General features: G+C 40.1%; 2 protein-coding genes across 4 annotated transcripts in view; both read right to left on the bottom strand.

The window, feature by feature from the left end:
• LOC119721303 (protein HID1-like) overlaps positions 1 to 18726 on the bottom strand; it is a 33590-nt gene extending 14864 nt beyond the window's left edge. The window contains exons 1-10 of one of the 3 annotated variants that reach the window (XM_038191313.1): positions 18373 to 18726; positions 15491 to 15640; positions 13062 to 13223; positions 11500 to 11526; positions 8064 to 8105; positions 5983 to 6090; positions 4051 to 4219; positions 3150 to 3207; positions 1650 to 1860; positions 492 to 605 (exon numbers count right to left, since the gene is read on the bottom strand). In XM_038191313.1, coding sequence (XP_038047241.1) covers positions 492 to 605; positions 1650 to 1860; positions 3150 to 3207; positions 4051 to 4219; positions 5983 to 6090; positions 8064 to 8105; positions 11500 to 11526; positions 13062 to 13223; positions 15491 to 15640; positions 18373 to 18438 — 1107 coding nt within the window. In that variant the 5' untranslated portion in view covers positions 18439 to 18726. The remainder of the gene's footprint in view (positions 1 to 491; positions 606 to 1649; positions 1861 to 3149; positions 3208 to 4050; positions 4220 to 5982; positions 6091 to 8063; positions 8106 to 11499; positions 11527 to 13061; positions 13224 to 15490; positions 15641 to 18372) is intronic. The other 2 variants (XM_038191314.1, XM_038191315.1) reach the window with 2 other exon arrangements.
• A 797-nt stretch (positions 18727 to 19523) lies between these two features.
• On the bottom strand, positions 19524 to 22834 carry LOC119721304 (40S ribosomal protein S2). Its single transcript, XM_038191316.1, has 5 exons — positions 22574 to 22834; positions 22318 to 22425; positions 21768 to 21941; positions 21393 to 21552; positions 19524 to 20925 (listed from the first exon to the last, which is right to left on the bottom strand). Exons 1-5 carry the CDS (start codon positions 22796 to 22798, stop codon positions 20762 to 20764), a joined length of 831 nt encoding a protein of 276 aa, XP_038047244.1. The 5' UTR covers positions 22799 to 22834; the 3' UTR covers positions 19524 to 20761.
• Positions 22835 to 23533: the final 699 nt, after the last annotated feature.

Below are 23533 nucleotides of genomic sequence, written 5' to 3'. Positions count from 1 at the left end.
GAACTGGAAAAGTCACGATTTTACCGAGCGATAATATTCCTCCCATTTCACAATTTACAGCCACTCAATATTTGTTTCATATAACTGACATGTTGCATATAGATCCTTGTCATTTGATATATTTGAACTTTCAATACAAAATTGGTGGAAAATGTATTTCTCTCTTCCAAACCATCCCTTCACAAAAATGTTTGAACCCAACTCTGTAGTGCTGGCTCTTTGGAACAACACGCGCTACGCACAACGCTGAACGCGCACACCAGCATGCATTTGCACACAAATACCGCGTCATGGAACAAGCATCGATCCTAACTGTTCAATATTAATTCCCATTCCCCATGGGCGAATGGGACTTTTTGAGCCCCGGCGTGAATGGGAGCAATAACGAATGTCACGTGATGCGAGTTCCACCAATCAAATGACAAGGATCTGCATGTCGGTTATACAAATATGCATAATGACATGGGTCGGTAGTTCAGTTACATTGTTACCTGGATGAGAGGGTTGTTGAGCAGCCTGGTCAGGCCCTTCAGGATGAAGTGGAAGTCCTCTTCGCGATGGATGCGAGACAGGTAATTCACAAATAAGTTCTCCACTACGCCACCCTGAAATTAACAATAACTACATAAAATAAATTTGGCACGATTTACTTAAAAGTACTTGACCAAATTTTCAATGAGAAGTGTGTACAAATTGGTCATGGATGCTGTGCCACACATATGCCGTAGGGTCTGTTTATGGTGTAAATCGAGGACAAACACGTGCAACATCATCGGTGAATCGAGGACAGGAACCAAATCGAGGACGACCTCGATTAGAAAACGTGTACAAAACCAATGAGAGCTGTTGCGAAAAAGTTAGAGTACAAACAAAGGAAAAGGGAGAGGAACAAAAGAAAATCCACGATTTACACCATAATCAGACGTGCTAGTACAATGTGAAGGTGTACCAGAATGGGCCTTATGCATGAGTTGGCCATTTTTGTCGAGTTCCCTGAATGTATTTCATAAATTGTTAACTTTTGAATGGGATGGCGCCAGACTATTAATGCAGTCTTATTTTATTGTCATTTTTTTTTTTAATCTGGCTTAAAACATTAGGGAACGTTTAATTACAAATTTTAAATTATTCATTGAAGCAGACTTGAATTAGTAATTTACTTGCTTTCATTTCTCTTCGCAAGTTCCAAAAATGAAGATTTGACCTCACTTTTAATTCAATATGGCCGACTCGTGAATAAGGCCTTTTTACACTATCGTTCTGATGTTGTATTTCCATCTGAATAAATGTACCAGTGGAATTAACAGTGGATGTTTTTTTCTCTGATATCTGAAACATTGTCATGATTTACTCAAATATGACACAGGCTGTGCAAGTAAATCAAGATATTCTGACTTTGAGATGATTCAAAGGGAATATAAAACTGACCATGTCTTGTTTTTTGAGAAATAGGTTGTTTTTTTCCCCGAGAGATAATGCAACTCCATATTCGTGTAGCATTTGAACATCTAGACATTTTGGGATTCAAGTCCTTCTTGAGTTGAGATTTCTTTGACGTAATGTCACGAAGAATTACAGCAGACAATACATCACATAAGGACTTTTCAACCAATGCCACAACAGGATCAACATTCAGTCTATTTCCTCACCTCATTCCCCTCGTCAGCTGCATCCACAGTGGGAGGCACCTGACTGTGCGCATTGTCGTGATCCAGCGTCACCACCAGAATCTGAGATGCCACTTCCACGACCGGCTCCCGATGGTCAGCAAAGAGGAGGTGGTTGTAGGGAACACCGTAGCCCACGGGATCGTAGGCACAGACCAAGTTCAGGAGGGAAGTGAAGAGTGGCAGAGCATGCCTGGAGGGTACAGGGGAAATCTTGCTTATATTTAATACTCCGTCCAAATTCCGTAACGTATTTTTTCTAATATCCCATTCAACTTCAGAGAACAATGTCCACTTAAAGCTATAGTCCATCATTTGTAATTTGTGCATTTTGTTCGTTTGAAGCAACAAAAGAGTTTAAAATCTAATAAAGGATACTAAGCAACTAACCTGATAAAGTTTCAGCTAAGCTTCAGCTGTACATTCCGAGAAAAACCAGCATTCTAAGATCTCAATTTCAAATCAAAAGTTACTGAATCATATTTTGAATTGCAGCTATACGTGACGTCGCGCACTGATCCGACGAATTATAACAACCGGGTGCGCGTGTGCGTCGTTCCAATACTTGCGCGCGCTGCGCTGAATAACAAAACGAACTACCAATTTAAATTTTCCTACGGTGCTTCTTAAGAATCACCGTTGGAAATGCCTTCTTTCGTTGATTACTTCAAAATGACAGCTTCCCAGAAAGAATAATTTCACAGGGAGTTTAGTTCCCTTACTATCTTTCAACTCAGTATGTTTTTCAACAATAATTACGCCAGTTACTTTTCGGATGGCTGCAAATGATGGACTATAGCTTTAAGGGAACAACATTTAATTATTTAACCCTAACTCCCTAGCATGATTTACTAGGACTATACCCATTCTGGCATATTCCAACACCATATGCGAAACTGCACACACACATTTCTGACTTTGTTTCTGGAGGTGTGCCAACCCAATGTAAAAGACTTTCAGTTGAGGGGTGGTGTACCCATCCTGAGAGATTCCAACAAAACATGCCGTTGGGGTTTGATGGGGTTGAGTTCTGTCAGGGTTAATGATGTGTACTTATAAAGCGCATGTATCTACCATTGTTGGTGCTGAAGGCGCTACAACATTATTACCCCAGCTCAATGGAGCAATGAAATATTCCAAAGACAATCTCAGCTTTCTGGGGAGTATACAGCTTGATGCTGCCATTTGGCGCAAATTTACCACAATAACCATCTCTGCCCGCACAGGTTGCCATTTACTCCTAGGTTGGGGGGGGGGGAGGGGTGGGGATAAGCAATGAGTGACAAAGTGTCTTGCCCAAGGGCACAAGCACCGTAACCTCAGGCTGAACTTGAACCCACAACCTGCAAAATTACTTGAAGACCACGAGTTCAATGCTCTAGACCATGAGGCCACGGCATTTCAAATCATCTCTTCACATCATCAACTATTCTGATGTTCATTAAGACTTTCTACGTCTACCAAATGCTCTTGACACAATACCTGTTCTCTGATGAGCAAAAGTAGCTGATCCATTGGTTTGGCTGGGAGTGGGCATCGCCTGCAGACAGAAAAAAAAGATAGAAAACAAAAAAAAGATAAAGATTTACAGTATCTTAAATCTCTTTTTTGAGTTTGTGAGTTTCTGAAAAGAACCGGGGGGAAATTCAACGCTTCGGACAGTATGCTCTGCCCTGTCGTCAGGAGACTGAAGGGGTTTCAACGGTGAAGGGAGGGTATGTAGTGTGACTGGAAGCAGTGAAGCGTGTGAAGGATGCAACGGCTGAGCAGGGGGTGCTAACATGAGTTGGTCAAGTACTTTTTTCGGAATACCGAGTACTGCCGAGTACTGAGGTTGCGGAGTATGAGTACTTGTACTTCCAAACTTGTACTTCCAAGTACTTCCAAGTACAAGTACCGGTACAGGTTTCTGAGTACGAGTACTTGTACTCCCGAGTGCGACTACTTCTATTTCCCAATACGGCCATACGGCAAATGGTTCATTGTGCTTAATTGGCCCAGGCCCAGTCAGACCGATATACAGACCCACTCACGGCTAGCTGTTAAATGTGTTTGTCCGGACATGCACAGTGGAAAATCAGGAAACTTTGATTTCTCCACAAGCCAATCAACCATTTCAAACTGAAAGTAGCGATAAAATAAGGCCGTGGTAAGTGAGGCTTTTTACCATTTTGTTTTTCAAGTACTGCTATTCGAGTACGAGTACTTTGATGATCGAGTACAATTTCAACATGTAGAGTACGAGTACTTTGCTGCTCGAGTACGAGTATCGCCATTTGGAGTACAAGTACTTTGACATTCGAGTACTTGAGTAGTACTCGAGTACGAGTACTAAGTACGAGTACTATAACACTGGTATAAATTGATTTTCTTCAGGACTTACTGACTGGAGGCAGATACATGGTCTCTGAGAAGCAGGTCAGAAGCAGCTTGAGCAGCTCGGTCCGATTCTGGTCCAGGAGGGCTGACTGGGGCGGGGAGTTAGCAAAGCCCACCCCGGCCTCCCAGATGTACTCACAGCTATCGATGGATTGGAGGTCCTCATGGTTGTCCTGTTAAGATGCAAACAAAGTTTGAGAGGAAGATTTGAGACTCTGCACGATTCAGCTTATAGTGAACAATCACTGCTGATCCCAAGGGCCAGCTCAGCGTCCACTTTGCACCGATCTTACTGAACTGACTCCTTGATTGACTCACGGATCCTACACACAAGTATAAACGACTGTTCTGAGCTCCAGTACAAAATGCACTGAGCGGACTTGCCTTAATTGGTTAGACGTGTGATAACGGGCATTAATACCCGTTGGCTTGCAATCGCGAATTTTCCAGGTGTGCCATTGTGTCGTTTTTTTTGGCATGAAATCTTAAACGGAAATATTCATAAAACTGTATGCAAATCTACTCCTTATGTAGGACATTATTCTTCCAAAATTGTTGAAAAATAAATACTTCAGGATATAACAGATGGTATTGTGCACTTTTGTCGTTGTAGATGAAATATTTACCCGGAAAATAAACGTCAACTTTCATGGAAAACACCGTTTACCCAAATTTCGTTTTCAATTTAATAGGCTTCCATTAAGAAGTTTTAGACAGATGTGATCCCGAACCGATGAAACAAAAGCAACATTTCACTGTTCATTTTAAAGCTTAAGATATTGTGCTCGGTATTAACATGGTTATCAGAATTCAATAATTAAGACCAAAAACGTAGACTCATGAATATTTAAAAATATAATTAGCTGGCTTGACAGACTTCGACACCAGATCGGGCGCAGAGCCCTGCAAATCTGAAAGCCGCCGCGCGCAGTGGTCTTTGTTGACAAGTATTCATGGTATTTGCCACCAGTACGGGCCGTTATCACGCGTCTAACCAGGAGTTTGGCCGAGTCGTTGATCCTTGTGTGTAGGATCCGTGATTGACCGTCAATTTTGATTGAGACTTGTTTAAAAGGGAATATACAACATTTGCTTTGCTGGAATTTTCAGAAATGGATGGATTTAGGGGGCTGGTATTTTATAGCAAATATTGTTACACTGACTTGTTTGAAGTTTTGTGTTTGTAGATGCTGGAACAACCTAGAAAACAATCTTGTTCCTGTGGTCTGGTTTCCTGAACCCACTTATGATGAAACAGAGCAATTTATAGACGTCAGGGAATTGTAAGGTCAGGGCGCCAGTCTGCTGGCTTGTACCCATTCATACACGTACATGTAGGTGTGTAATCGATTGCAAACAAAATACGGATTAACTAAACACTGGCGATTTTGCCTACTTTTTGTGGTAAAAGAGTGAACTTCTTGATAACCATGTGTTCAAGTGTGGTCCATGCACAAAGCTGGCTATTGATTCAAAATAAACAATCATGCTGCGCGCACGCAGAGGTGATCCAATCAATGGCTTTATGGGAGCTAGTTACCGGTCTCCATATTTTTAGGGGGGCCAGGAAACAGTCTAGCATACGGTTACTTGACCGACCCTATTTTTATGGCCCACCCCTGCAAATTTATCGGCAAGGTTGTGAAAAAAAAGTTGTTGTAAAAAACTTTCATTTTATCAATTCTGTCTTACCCACTGGGTCAGCATAAAGAAAAAGTAATTAAAAAAAAAGAAAGACAATCCTGACCTACCCAATACCAACCCTATTTTGAAACAGCATGTAATCGAAAGCAAATGTAACTTTGTTTTTCTTGGCCCCAGTATTTTGGACCACCCACCGGTATACACATAATATGAAGCACCTGAATCAATTAGCGGGCATCAATTAAGAATATGGATTCTGTGGAAAAAGGAGGAAAAAGAGAGGATATCTTACTGGTCCAGATTTTTTTGAGTTTGGAGCCACAGTGAAGTCTGGACAGAATAAAAGGTCGGCGACGGCATTGAGAAGAGACTGGGCCAAAGGTAGTGATTCCTCATCACTCTACAAAGAGAAAAACACAGTCCAAAATTAAAATGTGTTCTGAAAAAAAATATAGGAGCACCGTGTAAATGAAACAAGTACTTCAAAGATTTGCTGTTGATGGTTAGTGACTTTAGTAATGGTTACATTTGTTAGTTAACAAAGTGAATTTTTTTAACTGGAAAACAATATCATTGTTGATGGAATGAGATGTGGTAAGAACAAGATGGGAAGTTTTTTATTAAAATTTCACAGTACTTATAAGAAATGTAAGCCCAAATCTAACACTAAAACTAAAACCAAAACCTACAATAAAATTAATAAAATATTTGCAAGTGGTATAGTGTGAATGATAAGTACAAGTACATGTACATATATTTTGGACATAGACAAAGTTATTAACCCTTACATACCTGAATCCATCAAAATCCACACCCCTGTTTGGAGGATTTTGGCTGATTCAGGAAACCTCCACGCCATGTTGAAAAAGTTGGGGGCTTTCGATAAATTTGGGACAGTAAGCCTAGCGGTACTGCAGGATTTGGATGGATTCAGGATGCCTCCATATTGAGCAGTTGGGGGACTTGGATGGATTCAGGATCTCAACAGTTTAACTCCTTGGCTAAATGCTTGGTATGTACATGTACATGTACAAGGTATATGTACTACACTGGTGGATTCTGATGGACTCAACTGACACCAACATTTTTTTGCAAGACAAAATTGGTTAGTTTGGCGGATTCAGGATACTTTCTAGTAAAAGTGCTCAAGGGGTTAGGGTTAAACAATATCAACAAATCACTTCTGCACTGTTTACGTCATGTGCAATTTTGATTTTAGAAACATCGATTTGTGAAGCACAGCAAAGTCCATTTCAACAGGAAAATGTGCAGTGAAGTACACCCACAGCACAGTTATTCCATTAATAAACAAACACATATGGCCAACAAATGCAAATATAGTTCAGGACTAGCTGGGAACAAACTAAATAGAACCAGCCGTCAATTGGGAGAAATATGGGCAAAACAGCTGACACTATTTACATGCATGTAATTTTAAAAAATAGAATACTCATGCATATGCGCAGTTCACATAAGAATACATGTTCATCCATGTCATCAGACAGAAAATACAGTGGATTCTAGGGCATGACAGTTTGAATGCATACACTGGATTTTATATGCAGAAGCTGTCCTGACTTTTTACTTATTTTAATAATCTTGGGAAAAAATATTTCAAACTGGTGCATTGTAATACATGAATTCATAAAAAACATTCTATATTTTTGTACTGTTTGGCCTAAGGATGCTGTTTCTTTGCAGCGTTTCAATTTATTCGTGCTAGAGTGAAAAGCCAGCCTCAGGTCGACCTTGCGACGACACAGATCAGTTGGCGACTGACTTTTCAGGATCAAGCTGTGTCTGAGCTACGACCATCGGGAACAACTCAGTCGCTGATTTTGTGCGACCTGAGTGTAACTGCGACGATATTCAAACGATCGGCATCAGTTGGCGCAAAAAAAAAAAAATCAGCAGTCGCAATCTGAGTAGAAAAATTTCAACTTCTGCGACGTGTTCCGTGACCATAACACGATTTCTCTGTTTTGTGACCCGAGCATAATTATTGTGCTTGATGCCGTCAGTTCCGTGTGGCTCAAGCAAATCGTGGGTCGACCTGAGGCCAGCTTTAGGCATACCCGGTACATTTCATATCTTTTGGAATTTTTTTTTTTTTTCAGGGAAATCATAATAAGGAGACAAATTCATGTAATCCGGTCTACTTTCTAAGAGAAGGAAGGGGCAGTTGCCAAGCATTTATCTATCACAAGAAACACAGAACATCAAAGCAACATTATTCACATCAACAAAAGACTGACAATGTGAAAATTGAAATTTATGGTTATCATACAATGTATTACACACAAACATTTGTTAGACCATTTTTTCAACAATGGCAAACCACATCAACAAAATTTTAAAAATCAAGCATGCAACCTCGTAACCATGGAGACGGGGCAGATCCTCAATAGGAATTAGCTATCGTTGAAACAAAAGCCAGTGGAAAACAAAACAACGATCATGCATGGTTGCATTATAACAACATAAAACGGTATTAATACACTGTCTGATAATGATATCTTTCCTTCACAAATATATCTTTTCTATTAACCCTAACCGCCCTGAATCCTCCAAAATCCTTTTTGCAAATTGGAGGAATTTGCAGGATTGAGGTTACATGGCAAAAGTGCGTTGCTGATTTCGGAGTACGCACTGTGTCAAGGTCTTGGGCCGGACCTTGTGTTGTTTATGCTCAGCCGTGCATAAATTTAGTCCTTGATTATACTTGACATCCTCCGCACTGCTCCAGAATGTCACTGCCTCTGCCTCAGCATATTGACAGACATAGCCGGAGGATTTTGCAGGATTCAGGCAGTGGTCATCCCTCCACGAACCATATTCAAGATATAACGGAGGAATTTGCAGGATTGAAGCTTTATGCTATTTTTCCATGAGGCCAATTGGAGGATTTTGCAGGATTGAGGCTACATCCTAGCAAAGAGGCCTCTAGAGGGAGTTAGGGTTAATAATTATGTTTATGACCAATCAGGTCATAAACCTTCGTGTACGTATTGTGTATATTACACGTAGTACACAATACATGCTATTACTTTGTTATGGCACAGTATATGGGACGTAATGAACTACACACCATATGGAATCGTTGGGCCATGAATAAATGGCACGCAGAATTTAACAATGTAAATGTAATCAGTATGCAAAAAATGTAGATGTGCTAAATGATGTTATGATTTGAAAAAAATTACTACAAAAGCTATCAGCATTTTTTTTAATACATACATACATTCAGTCATTTTTTCCCTTTTTATTTTTCTATTTTGAATTATTATGTTTCTTCAACAAACGTAAAATATGTGAGGCGTTCTTGCAAAATGCGACAGAACTGGGCAAAGGTCAAAATGAGGATTTGCGGGTATTAGGAAAACTAATAAAATTCTCCTTACAATACTGTTTGTAGCACATCTACATGTATTGAACATTCTGTTGACAAGTTATGGCTTTTAAAGTTTGCATTCATCAAAATGTCAAACAAGTCGAATCCTGAGAAAAATACCATTCAAGTTTCAAATTTTGTTTATTTGTGAAAATCAAATGAAAGATGCCAATAGTTTTACCTTAAAAACACTTTCACTGCATAATTGTTGTACTATTTCTTAAAAAATATGTGCAGTGCATATAAAGGTTACAAATTATCAATAGATTTGAAAATCAAAAAAATCACACTCGTTCATTTTTTTTTTTTTCATTTCTCTCCACTTCGGCCTGTGCCCAGTTCCGTTTCATATTGCCATTTGAAACATCTTACATATCACTTTACCAGGAGACTGTATTTTTAATATTTTTTGGAGGTAAAACTACCACACTTATTAAAAGAACATGTACCGTAAGTACTGTTTTGGCACCATAACCGTACAGATACATGTACCTTAAGTAACATTTGCATTTTGTAAATTGTGACACAGAAGGCAGTGGTACTGGTACAAGAAAAACAATTCCTGAGGCTAACATGGGGCTTGCACTTAAATGAATTAATCATGTCTGCACAGATGGACATGCCCCTGGCACTGCCTGTGTTTAAAAACAAAATGAACCAAAATATGATACTTAAATATGCATGGGACTGCACTCCAAATGTCATTTGAATGAATTTATACATGTACATGTATACATGTAGTGCATGTGGTCAGTACATGTACACGTATTTTTCTTGTTTCATGGTGTGATGATCATTGTAAAAAAAAAACCCAGTATGTTATTATTACTTAAGCCAAAAAAAAATAGTTCTGCTTCCCGTTTCCCTACCTACCCTATTCTGACAGCCCCTACCCTAATTTTTTTATGGGAAAAGTGAGAAGAAAAAAAACACCCAAAACCATCAATTTCTACCTTTTACCCTTGAATACACGCAGACGCCTCCATACATGTACGTATACATGATCGTACGCAATAAAATTGGCCAAACAACCCAAAAAATTCCCTACCTACATGTACCTACATTGTACCCTATTTTGGAATGCCATGTTATCGGAAACAGAATTTCTTTTTTGGCCTTAAAAATAAAAACTGTATACATGGGATCTACATTTTGTAAGAATATTGCATTTCTGTGTATATATTTTTTTAAACATGTACGTGTACATTTTATATCCCATGTGAAATGAAAAACAAAAACCAAAAACTTATTCTCAATCATTCTTTATACAACTTTTTGAAATACAAAAATACGACATTTAAACCTTAATTAAGTCCCAAGGCATTCTGCTCTATGGAGCTTAGGGTTAAGGTTGTGAGGTTTTGTTTGTTAAATGCCACTCTTCTGTTGCAAGCCATTATCGTACATGAGTTGTGAGCTTCGGTGAGGGATATTAGCTCCAATTTCTTTATTCAAATATTAGTCTTTCTGCAACTTGTTCTTTGTTATTTTATCAAGTCCAAGTTATTATCGAATATTTAATTGTTCAAAAATGCACGGCCCTAATTGGCTCAAATTTCCAAATCCTTGAAAATCCATCTCTCTGTACCCAATGATATTCTTTGTTCTCAAACTTTCAAGTTGTAGGCTTACTGCCCATTGTAGAATCACAGTGGTTTGATTGCACAATTCCTTAATCCTACAAAATCCTACAAAACCTTCTGTTAGATTTGAAATGATCTGGGATGTTGAATAATTAGCTGACGTGTACAATGGCTGAGAACTGGATACTGTTGCAACTTGCAAAAATATCTATGAAGTTTCTTTGATTATGTGCTTATGATACCACACCGGTACTTGAACGATTGAATATTAACAAATGGTTGAACATGAAAAAGGGGAATGGGTGTATACACAATCAGAATGATCAAAACATCCATGAGACTTACATGTATAATCTTTTCCAAATAAATAATAAGCACCTTAACGGTAATATGCGCCATCTTGCTAACGGGGCAAACTTACACGCGTTGCTGTGTACGCATTGTCAATCAAAAACTTTTGCGCTTCCAAGTCATCATGCGTTCGTTCCAAAATGCGCCCGTGTCTAGCAACGCGTGTTCTTTTTGCCCCGTGAACAAGATGGTGCATATTGCCGTGAAAGACTGAAAGTGCTTATTAGGCCTAAGGGGCCCCGCCCATGGGGATGTGATTTTTTTTAATGCGAACCTTGAAAATGCACCTTTGTGTCCCATTTAACCTTATTTTCAATTTTCTTTTTGCAATTTTCAAAAATATAACCAGTGGTGAAAAGTACTCATGTGTATTGACATAAAATATGGTAAAACAAATTTAAATAACATATTTCCATCATGTAAAGACTTCTGACGGTTTGCAGTACAAAGATTGTATTATATGAATAATAAACATTAAACTCACAATGTCATCCATTCCCTCGATACCATACTGCAAAGATGAAAAGAAATTGGAAAATAGAGAAAGAAAAGAAGAAAGCCCCAAAAATATTAGAATTGAAGCATGCAGCGGAAAACAAACGTCATATCATACATGTAGATGATGAATATTGAAACAAATTGGTGTCATCATGCAATGCATCTATACTGACCCTCCACCACATACAGGAAAGTTCATAAATATTCGTAAAGAATGAAAACATGGGAGAAGTTTTTAGATAAAGCTTGTTTTTCAATCAGAACAGGACTGAAGTTTCTTTTTTCCCTTTAAAGTGTGAAGCGAAGACCATGAGGATAATGGGCCTTATTCACGAGTTGGCCATATGGATTTAGAGTGAGGTAAAATCTTCATCTTTTGGAACTTGTGGAGAAAAATTAAAGCAATGACGTTACAAATTAATACCAGTCTGCTCTGATGAATAATTTAAAATTTGTGATTAAACATGCTCTAATGTTTAAAGCCACATTTAAAAAAAACCTGAAAGTGAGGCTATAGTGAATAAGTAGTCTGGTACCATGCCATTCAACAGTTCACAATTTATGAAATACATTCAGGGAACACGACAAAAATGGCCAACTTGTGTGCATAAGGCCCATATATGCAGTTTTGTGCATTACTATAACTGCTGGGCAGTTGCAGCATTATGCAATATGTCCATGACGGAGCTTTTAAGAGCTCAGTGAATAAACTTGAAAATGTATATTTCAGGTTTATTTTTCGCAAGTTTTAAAAACAAAATCAGATGTATTTTTTTCACATCATCATCTACATGTAGTAATGGTCAAGGAGATTACGGACTAGGAGTTTTTGGATCATTTCTCTGAATCGTCAATAAGATGGGATATCAAGGTTAATTGGCCAGTGGCGTAAATCTGAGCCGGTGAGTGGGGGGATGGGGGATGACCAAAATCCAAAAATTGCCCGGCCGTGGAAATTGGGGGGGGGGGGGGGGTTGGCTGGACACCACATTACACTAGGAGTCGTTCTTTAGGATAGCATGTATACTCGCGCTTACATCAAAACATCGCATTTTAAAAGCTTATGCACTTTGTTTCTCCTCTTTTTAGTGGTATTGAATACATTTGGGTTGTTGGGATGTTAAAAAAAAATACCTCAAAACCCGCATTTTGTTTTTCTCATCACAAAAAAGTGGGGGGGGGGATTCAATAGCCCACCCCCCTTGTTCTAAAAATGGGAGGATAAACCCCCTCGCCACCCCAGATTTACACCCCTGTAATTGGCTCTGTCGTGGACATACATAGGATGTAACACTTCCTTTCATAAGGCTGCAATTGCCCTCCAGTATCACTGCTTTAAGATTTGTTCATATCCCAAATAGTGCTTCCAGTTGCTGTAACACTTGAATAAATTCCATCAAAATTTGGAAATTGAATAATCTGGAATTGCTCAGCCCAACATAAGCGCAGAAAGGTTGTGCATGTTTGGATAAAGTATCCAAGAAAGACAAAGACATGTATGCGTAATTCTAGAATATTTTGGAGAAGATTGATTTTTTTCCAACTTACGGACTGTCCAGGAAGCGTGGACCAAAAGAATCCGCGCCAGTCAGGGTCCTCAAAGATGTAAGGTAGGATACGGGTCAGGAGACGGACGGAGTTCAGCACCATCTGCTGGTCTTTGGCAGCTGCACAGCCACTCTCTGATGCTGATACTAGCTTCTCAACCGCCTGAGGAAAAATGTCATTTTTTTTAACAATTAGCTTAAAGGGAAAATACAACATTTGCAAACATCGAAAAATAAAATGACCAAGTTTTTACGAAATACCTTACAGGATGTTGGTAAATGACAGTCTAAAGCATCCTGTAAAATTATGGCACCTGGTGTGAAGTCATTTTTCAAGAAAATTGTACTTTTGTTTACATTTCCAACGGTGGTCGGCCGACCACCGTAGGAAAAACCTAACTATTTTTCACTACTGCTCCAAATTTACCATTTTTTAGTCCAATTTTGTTTGCTAATTGGTTTTATGTTCATGAATGGGTGCAGGTCAGCTAGACTGGTTCCCTTAGCGTACAATTTTCCGGCATCTGTAAATTGATCCATTTCATCTTCAGTGGAGTCAGGGAACCAGACTACTTGAACATTTTTGTTTTTCTTGGTTTTTCCAGCATTTTCGACAACAAAACTTCAAACATGTCAATGTAACAATAATTTGATCTATTATACTAACCCCTCAAATAGTTCATTTCTGAAAATTAAAGCATAAGCCAATGATGTACATTCCCTTTAATGAAAACAATGAACTAGTTTTGGCCATTTATGCACAAAGCATAGAGTATGCTGAAAAATCAATGTGACAGTTATCATGGAGACTTCATCAAGAACCCGTAACTCGGTCAAAATGCATTTTATACCCCAATGGAAGACTTTTGAGATGTTGGTGGCAGCAAACATACCTGCACTTTTTCAATTGTTTGCGTCATGTTGAAGCCAAAGCGCGCATGCTCAATATGCCGCAAACGATGGAAAAAGGACCGGTATGTTTGCTGCCACCAACGTCTCAAAAGTCTCCCATTGGGTGCATTCCAGGCCGTAATGTCCTTTTAACTCTGAACATTGTAACCATGTGCCCGACTCATCTAGGCAAAGACACTCTGGTTTTTCAGGTCATTCAGATAAAAAATAACAAGTGTCTTCTTCGGTGCATAAGTTCATGAACCAGAGTTTCCAACCTGTTTGAACGAGCTCTAGTGGATGGTCGAACTAGAGCCATACATTTTTTGTAAATGTCCCCCATGCCCAAAATTATATGAGCATGTTAGGCCAAAAAAAAAATACTCCGGTCTCTGGTCAGCGCGCGCGTCGATTTTAACCATGCGCGTCAACCTTCTTTTTTTTCTTCAAATTAACACGGAAGCTACAACAGCGCCCTCTATTGCCGCACCTACTCAAATTTTTGTACCAAGGAGCACCAAGGAATGGGGAAATTGCACCAAGGCAAATGATAAAGGGCACCAAGGCAAATTATGGAGAACACCAATGTATAATGAGGGCACAAAAAAGCAAAATAGTACCCACCTTGTCTGTACAATTCAAGCTTGAAAAAAACCCCAAAAAACAACAACAAAAACGCGTCGCCGCATCAATTCCGGAACTTCAGTCTGACCAGAGACCGATTATTAATTTTGTTTGGCCTTACCGGTATGTGTGTACATATACACCAATCCAGGCCGACCATCAATTCTATCATGAAGGCCCTTTCAATGGCTTAAGCATGGTGCTAGCTATTGTTCAGATAATCTGTCATGTGGTAGCAGCTACTTCTCACATTAGCTTGCAGAATACTTTTACCATTGAAGGAGACCTCTTGTGTGTACATTGATCACATGCCCGGATTCATCTATAAGGCCAAAAAAAAAAAAATATTCGGTCTCTGGTCAGACCAAAGTTCCGGAATTGACGCGGCCACGCGGCTTTTTTTTTTCGGCTTTTTTTTCTTTTTTCTTCAAGCTCGGATTGTACAGACAAGGTAGGTACTATTTTGCTTTTTTGGTGTCCTCATGTACATTGGTGTCCTCCATAATTTGCCTCGGTGCTTTCGATCATTTGCCTTGGTGCAATTTCCCATTCCTTGGTGATCTTTGGAAAAAAAATTGAGGAGGTGCGGAAATAGAGGGCGCTGTTGGAGCTACCGCAGAACATTTTGAAAAAAAAAAAGATCGACGCGCATGATTAAAATCGACGCGCACGCTGACCAGAGACCGACATATTTTTTGTTTGGCCTAATAAGTACAATGTTTGTTGGGAAAACATGGAAGCTGTTTTTCAAACCCCGGCTGAGCTTTCAGCTCAACCCTGTATGCCTAAAGCCAGAGGTAGCTCGACGAAGTTTGCATTTTTAAAATCAGCCCTGGGTCTCCAATTTTTCAGGTTACAGCATACTTTCCAAATCTTAAATAAAATTTGGCAAGTTTTTAAAAAGGGCGTCTTTACCTTGTAGCACAAGGTGGCTAGATTTGACGGCGACTCCTCTCTGAGTGCCCGGATCTCTGCGGCCGGAATGAGGGCAAATACATCACTGACGCTGGTCACCGTGTCGGCCCAGAACTGGTCCCAGAATGCGTCATCCCCGGCCTCCACAGGCTGTGATGTGCAACAAAATCCATAAGTCACATATTAAGAATATATTATTACTGCTCCTCAGAAAGTGAGTCAGATTGAAGATATTCGTTGAGTATAGCGGTAGTTATCTTATTTCATGTATGTGTGAAACCAGAGTACATTTATGTATTCACTGCATGTACAATGTACATGTATGCATGAACAGCAGTCTATCTAATATCTGTGTTTTCAACTTTTGGGAAAACAATGGGTAGTCAAGTTAAAGTGAATGCAAATAATTTACCACTGAATTGCTGATGTGCTGGAATGCAATACATATCCTAATCATCTGACCATGATGCCACTTGATCACTCAAAAGGAATTCATATATCTTTCAAGTATTTCCTTACAAGAAATGATCCCTCTCCAATATTCATGATTATTTCAACATTTTTGAGGAAAAAAATCCATCACATCATGAAGCAAAGGATTGACTTAAATTAGAACAAAAGTGACTAATGCGCCTATCAATTGTTTCCCCCACCCCTCCCCTCCCCTCCCCTCCCGGGCTGCCCCACCCAAGACGTGGGGATTGTCACTTTTGAAGTGACAAAATCCCTACCCCTCGGGCAAAATTTAAGTGACAATCCCCGACCATGCCCCGACTTACATACGTGGGGCGCACTAGTGATTGCCTTTCCATTAGTACGCCAATGTTAACTGTAATTTGAGAGACCAAAATCCCCACCCTGGGGCATGAAAAACGTGACCACATCCCGACATCGGACCTGGGGCAGCACAGGGTGGGAGGGGTGGGGGAAACATTTGATAGGCGCATAACATATATATGTTTTCTGCGGCTGTGTTGAGAAAAAAAATACGGGCTCCGCCATTTTTAGACCGCTGGCTACAACGTACATTGACATCCAGCTCTACATGTCGAATTCCTGATGAGCATTGGAGCTAGAACTTCTCAAGCTAATTTTTTCCCTGTTAAGTTCAAGTTGATTAAGACTATAGGCCAGCAGGGTGATTTCTTAAACACTCTGGCCCCCTGAAAGGGAAACAAAATCGGAAAGGGAACCAAAATTCACTGAAGCATGTCTACCAGTGTTCTCCAACCTGTAAAAATAACTTGGTGCCCCGCCAAGCTTTCTGAGGCACCCGCCAGGTTTCAAAAGCTGCCACCAAGCTTAAAAAGTTGTCCACCATGCTTTAAAAAAAAAGGGAAAATAATAAAAAAGACAAACAAGTGGGACTACCCTTACCCTCCAGGGTATATTTTGGCCAGAAACTCTGCCAAAAGCAGTAACATGCAACACTTGTCAAACTGACAAGCAGGCCCATTGTAGCAATCAATCAGGTCAAAAGTCTCAAGGCCAAACTGCCTCAGAGTCCCTGGTCACTGATGTGATAAAAAAGATGATGCTGAGCCAGTATTGTACTTAATTGTTAGTATTACTGTGTTAGAAACTTAGAAGTGGCCTAAAAGCTAAAATCCGTACATAAATTACATGTTCATCTGCAAACTGCAAATAGCGCCCCAAACATAATTATAGCGCCCCCCTCCCCTCCCCTTCTTGATGGCGCACTGACCTTTAATTTTCAAAGTTGGAGAAGTACACTGTGTCTACTGATTGATGATTGGGGGCACCATTTACTTTATACAGTGTGACATTTTGTTTTTTTTGACGCGCTGTCTTTGTTTTGATTTTGCAGCTGTAGATTGGGAACCAGATAAGGAAAGATTTCCATATAACTTAAGAAGTTCACTCAACACCCTGTGTATTGACTAACAAGCCCCCAGATAGCAATTTCATGTCATCAAAGTCAATTTGAGCAGTGAGAAAATACAAGCATTTTCTTAGAAAACACTTAGAATTTTGCAGTCCAATCTCATAGGGTTTGTACACAGGGTGTTGAGTGAACTTCGTATATGGAAATCTTTCCACCAGATATTTTTTTATGGACAAGGCTTTGGAAAGAATGTTGCAATCTGATGCTACATTGTACTTCAGAGTCTATGGAGAGACAAGACTTATTCCATATTAAATTAAATTAAATTAATTTTTTTAATGCTTCTTTCCATTAATTCACACTCACTGTCCCTGTCATTTACATTCTTGTATTGTCTTTGTTTACACGGAGTCTTATTTGTTGTTATTATGTACCTTGTTAATTGTGTTATTGTTTTTGTTGTTCAGGCACATGTCAGGGGACTTGCACTCGACACGCTTGCTTTTTGTGGTCCTCTGCATCTCAGTCTTGTTTTCTAATAGGCTACATTATTTCTTATCTTATTTGTTTTAACATGTACCTAATTTATTTTGAAGAATTAGGCCCTATATTTATATTTTTGCATTAGGCCTACATACATCTTCATGTAGAGGTGGAATAAAGTAAGTAAGTGATAAAGTATTTTCTAACAAAATTGGAATTGTTTCTCCATGTTCTCACTAAAATTAAGTCCCAGATTCATGTCTTACTCTCTTCTACTTTTCTAGCATGTGTCTAGTAAGTTATTCTTAGTCTTATCATCATTATTTTTTGCAATGAATGACCTTCATTGAGATGATTTACGAAGAAAAAGCAGATGTGTACAAAGTCTATGGAGAGTATATTTTTAGGTATTTCTGAACAAAATTGGAAACATTTCTTCTACTCTAGTGCGTGTATATAGCATTTGATTTTGAAAGTAGCCTACAGCATTGTACACAGTACAGTCATGACAGTAATCCAAAAAAATCATTCGAATCATGACACACAAATTTACCTGTGTTTTTGTGGTCAGCTGTACCACGGCCTTCCTGAAATTCAGCTTTGAATCTGTTCCACCCATTCTGCGATATCGGTTACGACATCAATTTCACCAATCGCCAGTTAAACAACGGTAAAATGACGTTTTTTACCCACGAGTTCAGTTACACGTCCTCACAAAATCAACAGCAGCTCTCCTTATGCTTTTTGCTCGACGAATCTAATTTGACGTCATATAATTCATCGAAGTCTGGTGATTGCCGACATTTACAACATATTTCTATGGTGCGTTTATCAGACTATTTTGACGTAATATGGACGGCTGTTTGGTGTGTGTTTATTTAAGTTATTTGCCCGGCTCAGTCATCAGTCGTCGAATGATTATTGATCCGCGCGGTCCGCAAAAAGTTTTGCGGGGTTCGTTCTTTTTGAAATGTGAAGTGCGGGGAGGGGATTAAAGGGGCATTACGGCCTAAAATCCACGACAATTTCATGTTATTTGTTTACTTATACTATTTTAAAAGTCTAGTTGAAAGGAAATTGACCTAAGGTCTTTTTACATTCCCGAGATATGACCCAGAAAAAAACCTTTTGTTTACATCGAAAACGAAATCACCCCGATTTACTTGGGTCAAATATTGGTCAAGATCCCCATTGGTTTGTACACAGTATGCCGCGTGAGATAGAAACATTTTAACCGTTTGTGACCTCTTAAATAGTAGGAGGGTTTATTTCATTCAATGAATGTATGATTAAACATCGTGTGTCAAATTACATGTACACACAGCACAAATACACAAAACCACTGTAAGGCTGCAATCACAAGTAGCGCCGAACAGCTCCATTTTTCGGGACTAAAGTGTCGCCCCCTATATTTGTTCTGGCATGGTTCTCGCAAAAATTACAAAAAAAACCCCATTTTTGTAATGGTTGCGTGGAGGGTTACATTTTGCTTTTCACACACATGTAGAAGACAGCTTTATTTGAAACATGTACATGTAAATGTACATTGTACTTTTAATTGGCGTTATTGCAATAATATCTAGTCCACCCCCCCCCCCCAAACTGTTTGTTTATTTTTTTTTTGGAATCAAGCTTAAACTTTGTTAATTTAACAGAAAGACAATACATGCACACGCTGAAAGAATGACAACCATACACAGAGAATTTCATTTTCTTTTTGTTTACTTTTTCAATGCACGCCTTCATGAGGCAACCACTATCTCTTTGGAAGCAATTAAACGTCAGACCCCATATGCTGTTTGGATTTCACTCTTATTAACTTACACATTTTTTTAGCAGAACCAAGTTAAAATTACAACTAGAGTTCCTTCTCTTCCGTGACAAAGTTCAGTTCAAAGTTGTATTCCTAAATGCAAGTGTTACTTTTACGACGAAGATGATGACAGAATTGATAACTTTTGTGAAGGTTTTGATGATCTAGAAGCAACGTTCTGAAATAATTCAAGACACGTGATGTGGGGATTAGGGTTTAGAGGAGCTTATGTAATGCTAGACATAATGTGATACAATTTGAACTGAAATTTATTGTGACTTTATTCAAAAACTTAGGATTTTTTTTTGCATTTACCTACTGGTGTTGAAAGTTTTGTTGGGCGACCCATGATCAAATTGATTGAGAGATGAAACTAACAGTGTTGAATATGGCCAACGAAAGTTGTGGAGCTCCGATACAACTGCACATGCAACAATCTGTGTTGTGCTGCCTCAACCTCTGTTGCGCTAGCCACAACGTCTGCTGTGCACGTGCCAACCTTGTGTTGTGCAGCCCCATCCTCTGTGGTAAGCGTGCCCCAACCTCTCGTGGTCTGTGCCACAGCCTCTGCGTTGCGCTAGCCACAACCATCTCGTTGCACAAGCCCCAACCTCTTGTTGCGCGCGTCCCTACAACTCTGTGTTGTGCAGCCCCATCCTCTGTGGTAAGCGTGCCCCAACCTGTTGCGTTGCGCTCCAACCTGTGTGTTGTGCTTGCGACGACCCCTATGTTGTGCCGCCCCAACCTGCATTGCGCATATAGCAGCTGTACCGCGCCCACACCAACTCTGGTTGGCCACATTCAACACTCTTTGCCATCTCCCCTGGACATAACTAAGAATTCTTTGGCAGCCACCGAGAAGTGCTGTTACAGTTTGCATATTTTGGAAATGTGTTGACGTATTTGGAACTACAAGTTATAATTCAAGTAAAATAAAAACATCACACGGGTATCCTTGGTCTAACCGCCCCCATAGTGGCCTGGGACTGCACTTTGAGTCCCGAATCACTAGGCCGCTTTTGGGCACTAGACCAGGGTAACCTGGGTTTTAGGCTGGGACTGCACTTTAGAGTCCCGAATCACTAGGCCGCTCTGGGCGCTAGACCAGGAAACTTAATCTCCTGGGTTTTTAGAATGCTGGCTGCGGAGCCGCTGCGGGCTGCGCAGTCTTGTAGGTCTTGGCCAGATGGTCAGTAAACTCCTGGTACGGCGACTTGGTGAAAACCGTCTCCTTCCACATGTCTGGAGTCAGGTAGCTGTACGTCTTAGCTACCGCCTGGAAAGTCGCCTTGGCTGTAAAGAGAGAAAGTGAGGGATAAATAATTGGATGAAACAGGCTGTTTAATTTCAAAAGTACTTTGTCTCTATGCGGCTAATATCTGTTTTGATTGTTTGGGGTTAACCATTACCCTGCTAAATGAAACCGATAGCTACAAAGGTAAAATGTTGTTGCATACTGTTGCATTTAGCAGACGACTCAAATTACTGTGCTCGTGCTCATAACTGCATAAGTGCCAAAGCAACACAAGAGTATCCACTGTTGCAGTTTGCTGAATTTAGCAGGGTAACTGCTTGGTGTCAAGGTTAGTGTGCACTGGATTCAGTGCACAATGCAACAGAATCCACTGTTGCAGTTTGCTGCATTTAACAGGGTTCTCATACAAGTTGAGTTGGATACTGTTGCATTTAGCAGGGCACCTGAAGAATACCTGATTGAGGTTAGGATTAAGGGGTGGACCATTTCCAATTGTTTTCTTTACCAAAGTTGCCCAGGGTACTCGTTGAGCCACATGCGCTTGTGTAGCAATCCTCTATTCCTGCCATCTGCAGCAGTTTCTTGGGCACCGGTGCACTGACGATACCGGTCCCGCGCGGTGCGGGGATGAGCCGCACCAGAACGCTCCCACACTTTCCTGTCACCTGATGCAGAAAAAGCAAAGTAACTCTTTTGGTTTCATGTGCAGTTGCAAAAGTTATTTGCAGATTTTTCATTGAATCTTAAAACGTGGTACAGCTACACATCTGAAAATACACCTCACGGTCGGGTGCACTAATGACCAACTGCCAGAAGACTTATTTTTAATTTATTATTCCAACACTGACATTGGAGCACTTTGCATGAAGTGGTCACTCACTTTGCAGGGCACGGTGTGGGGCTTGCCGATCTTGTTGCCCCAGTAGCCACGTCTGACTGGGATGACCGACAGTTTGGCCAATATGATGGCCCCTCGGATGGCCGTAGCCACCTCTTTAGAACACTTTACGCCAAGACCTACATGACCATTGTGGTCTCCGATTGCAACGAAGGCCTGTGAATAAAAACAAAAAAAAATCTTTACTAATTTGACAACCAGCTCTAAATATGCATTAAGCAAGATTTTGCCCTTTACTATTCCAATGATTGGAAACCACTGATTAAGAAAGTCACAGCAGCTTTCATGCAGAAAAACTGATATTAAAAAAAGTAGATCAATCCAATCAATCAACTGAATCTCAAAACCTGGCATGCAACTGGGCAGTAACCAAAACAAAAGAAGATATTCCAAGCTCTACAAGACTTTGTACATGAACTATGTTTTTCAAATGTTGATGACACAAGTGCGCAGTGAAAAAAGAGGAAATCAGCTGCTACAATGAAAATTTGCAAGCAAAACAGTGTTTTTCTTCAGGCTCTTGACAACTCACCTTAAATCGGGTTCGCTGGCCGGCTCGGGTTTGTTTCTGGACGGGCATAATCTTCAATACCTCATCTTTTAAGGCAGTGCCAAGGAAGAAATCTATAATTTCAGCTTCCTGTTTGGATGAAAATGATGAAAATACCTTGTTTTTTAAATCTTTTTTTTTTGGGGGGGGGGGGGGGGACTAGTACCTTTTCAGAAATGAAATGCTTTGAGCCTACAGATAAAATAAATCACAATGAAGATATCTTGCTCAATCCTACCTTTATCGGCAGGGAGAACAGGTAGATCTCCTCAAGCGACTTGATCTTGAGGTCCTTGACAAGACGGCCCAGTTTTGTCACTGGCACCCAGTCCTTGTCCTCGGGCTTGCCACGGCCCCTACCTCGCCCACGACCGCGTCCACGGCCGCGGCCCCTGCCACGCCCTCCTGACCCGAAACCGCCACGAAAGCCACCGCGATCACCGGCTGGTGCTGGGTCCGCCATTGCTGCAGGGTCAAAAGGAAAAAAAAGCGGAATTGTCAACATGGTTTCAACATGCTCCCGAGCAAAGGGGGGGGGGGGGGGGGCACGTTTACCCACCCCCCCCCCCCAAAAAATTCAACAATTAAACTAGGAAAGTGTACTTATAGCATAGAGCTTAAGTAAATAGAGCTACATGTATATAAAATAGATAGTGGATATTTTGCCGGAGGTAATGACGGCAAACTAACGATTACTAAAGGTTTGCCGGCGGCAATCCATATCAACAGAGGGCGCTGTACTCTTTAAAATAGGGCTGAATTATAAGATGTGTTAAATTCCCACCAAAAGTTGTGTAGCACGTTTGGTGTAGTGGTTAAGCAAAGGCTCTAGTAAGCGGGATGACTCGGGTTCGATTCCTACTGCAGCACATTTTTAAGTTTTTTCTTCTCATCCCCAAATAAATAAGAATATTCTTCTTTTATTATTTTAACATGTCTCAAACATTTTCTGCAGAGTATTACATTTTCTTTTTCAGATTTGTGGCTCTGGAGGATTTTTTTAAAAGGGAAATAAAGTCCGAAATTACTATGGTCTGAATCCCATCTTGTGAATAGAGGTAACAACGATAATTTTGGCATGGAGCCAGACTAAAACTTGTCATGGAAAATGTTTTAAGTACAAAAAAACAGTAACTGCGCATGTTCAGTGCATATCCGGCAAACTAACGTTTACTAAAGGTTTGCCGTCTCCGGCAAA

The sequence above is a fragment of the Patiria miniata genome, unplaced genomic scaffold (assembly GCF_015706575.1).
Source record: "Patiria miniata isolate m_02_andy unplaced genomic scaffold, ASM1570657v1 HiC_scaffold_13, whole genome shotgun sequence".
In the NCBI taxonomy this organism is placed as follows: Eukaryota; Metazoa; Echinodermata; class Asteroidea; order Valvatida; family Asterinidae; genus Patiria; species Patiria miniata.
This window is presented reverse-complemented; position numbering and strand designations above follow the sequence as displayed.

Coding starts and splice junctions, on each gene's coding strand:
- LOC119721304 (XM_038191316.1), bottom strand. CDS start 22,798: ATGGCGGACCCAGCACCAGCCGGTGATCGCGGTGGCTTTCGTGGCGGT. Junction 21,942..22,317: donor GCCAGCGAACCCGATTTAAG/GTGAGTTGTCAA, acceptor TTTTATTCACAG/GCCTTCGTTGCAATCGGAGA. Junction 21,553..21,767: donor CCCACACCGTGCCCTGCAAA/GTGAGTGACCAC, acceptor TTTCTGCATCAG/GTGACAGGAAAGTGTGGGAG.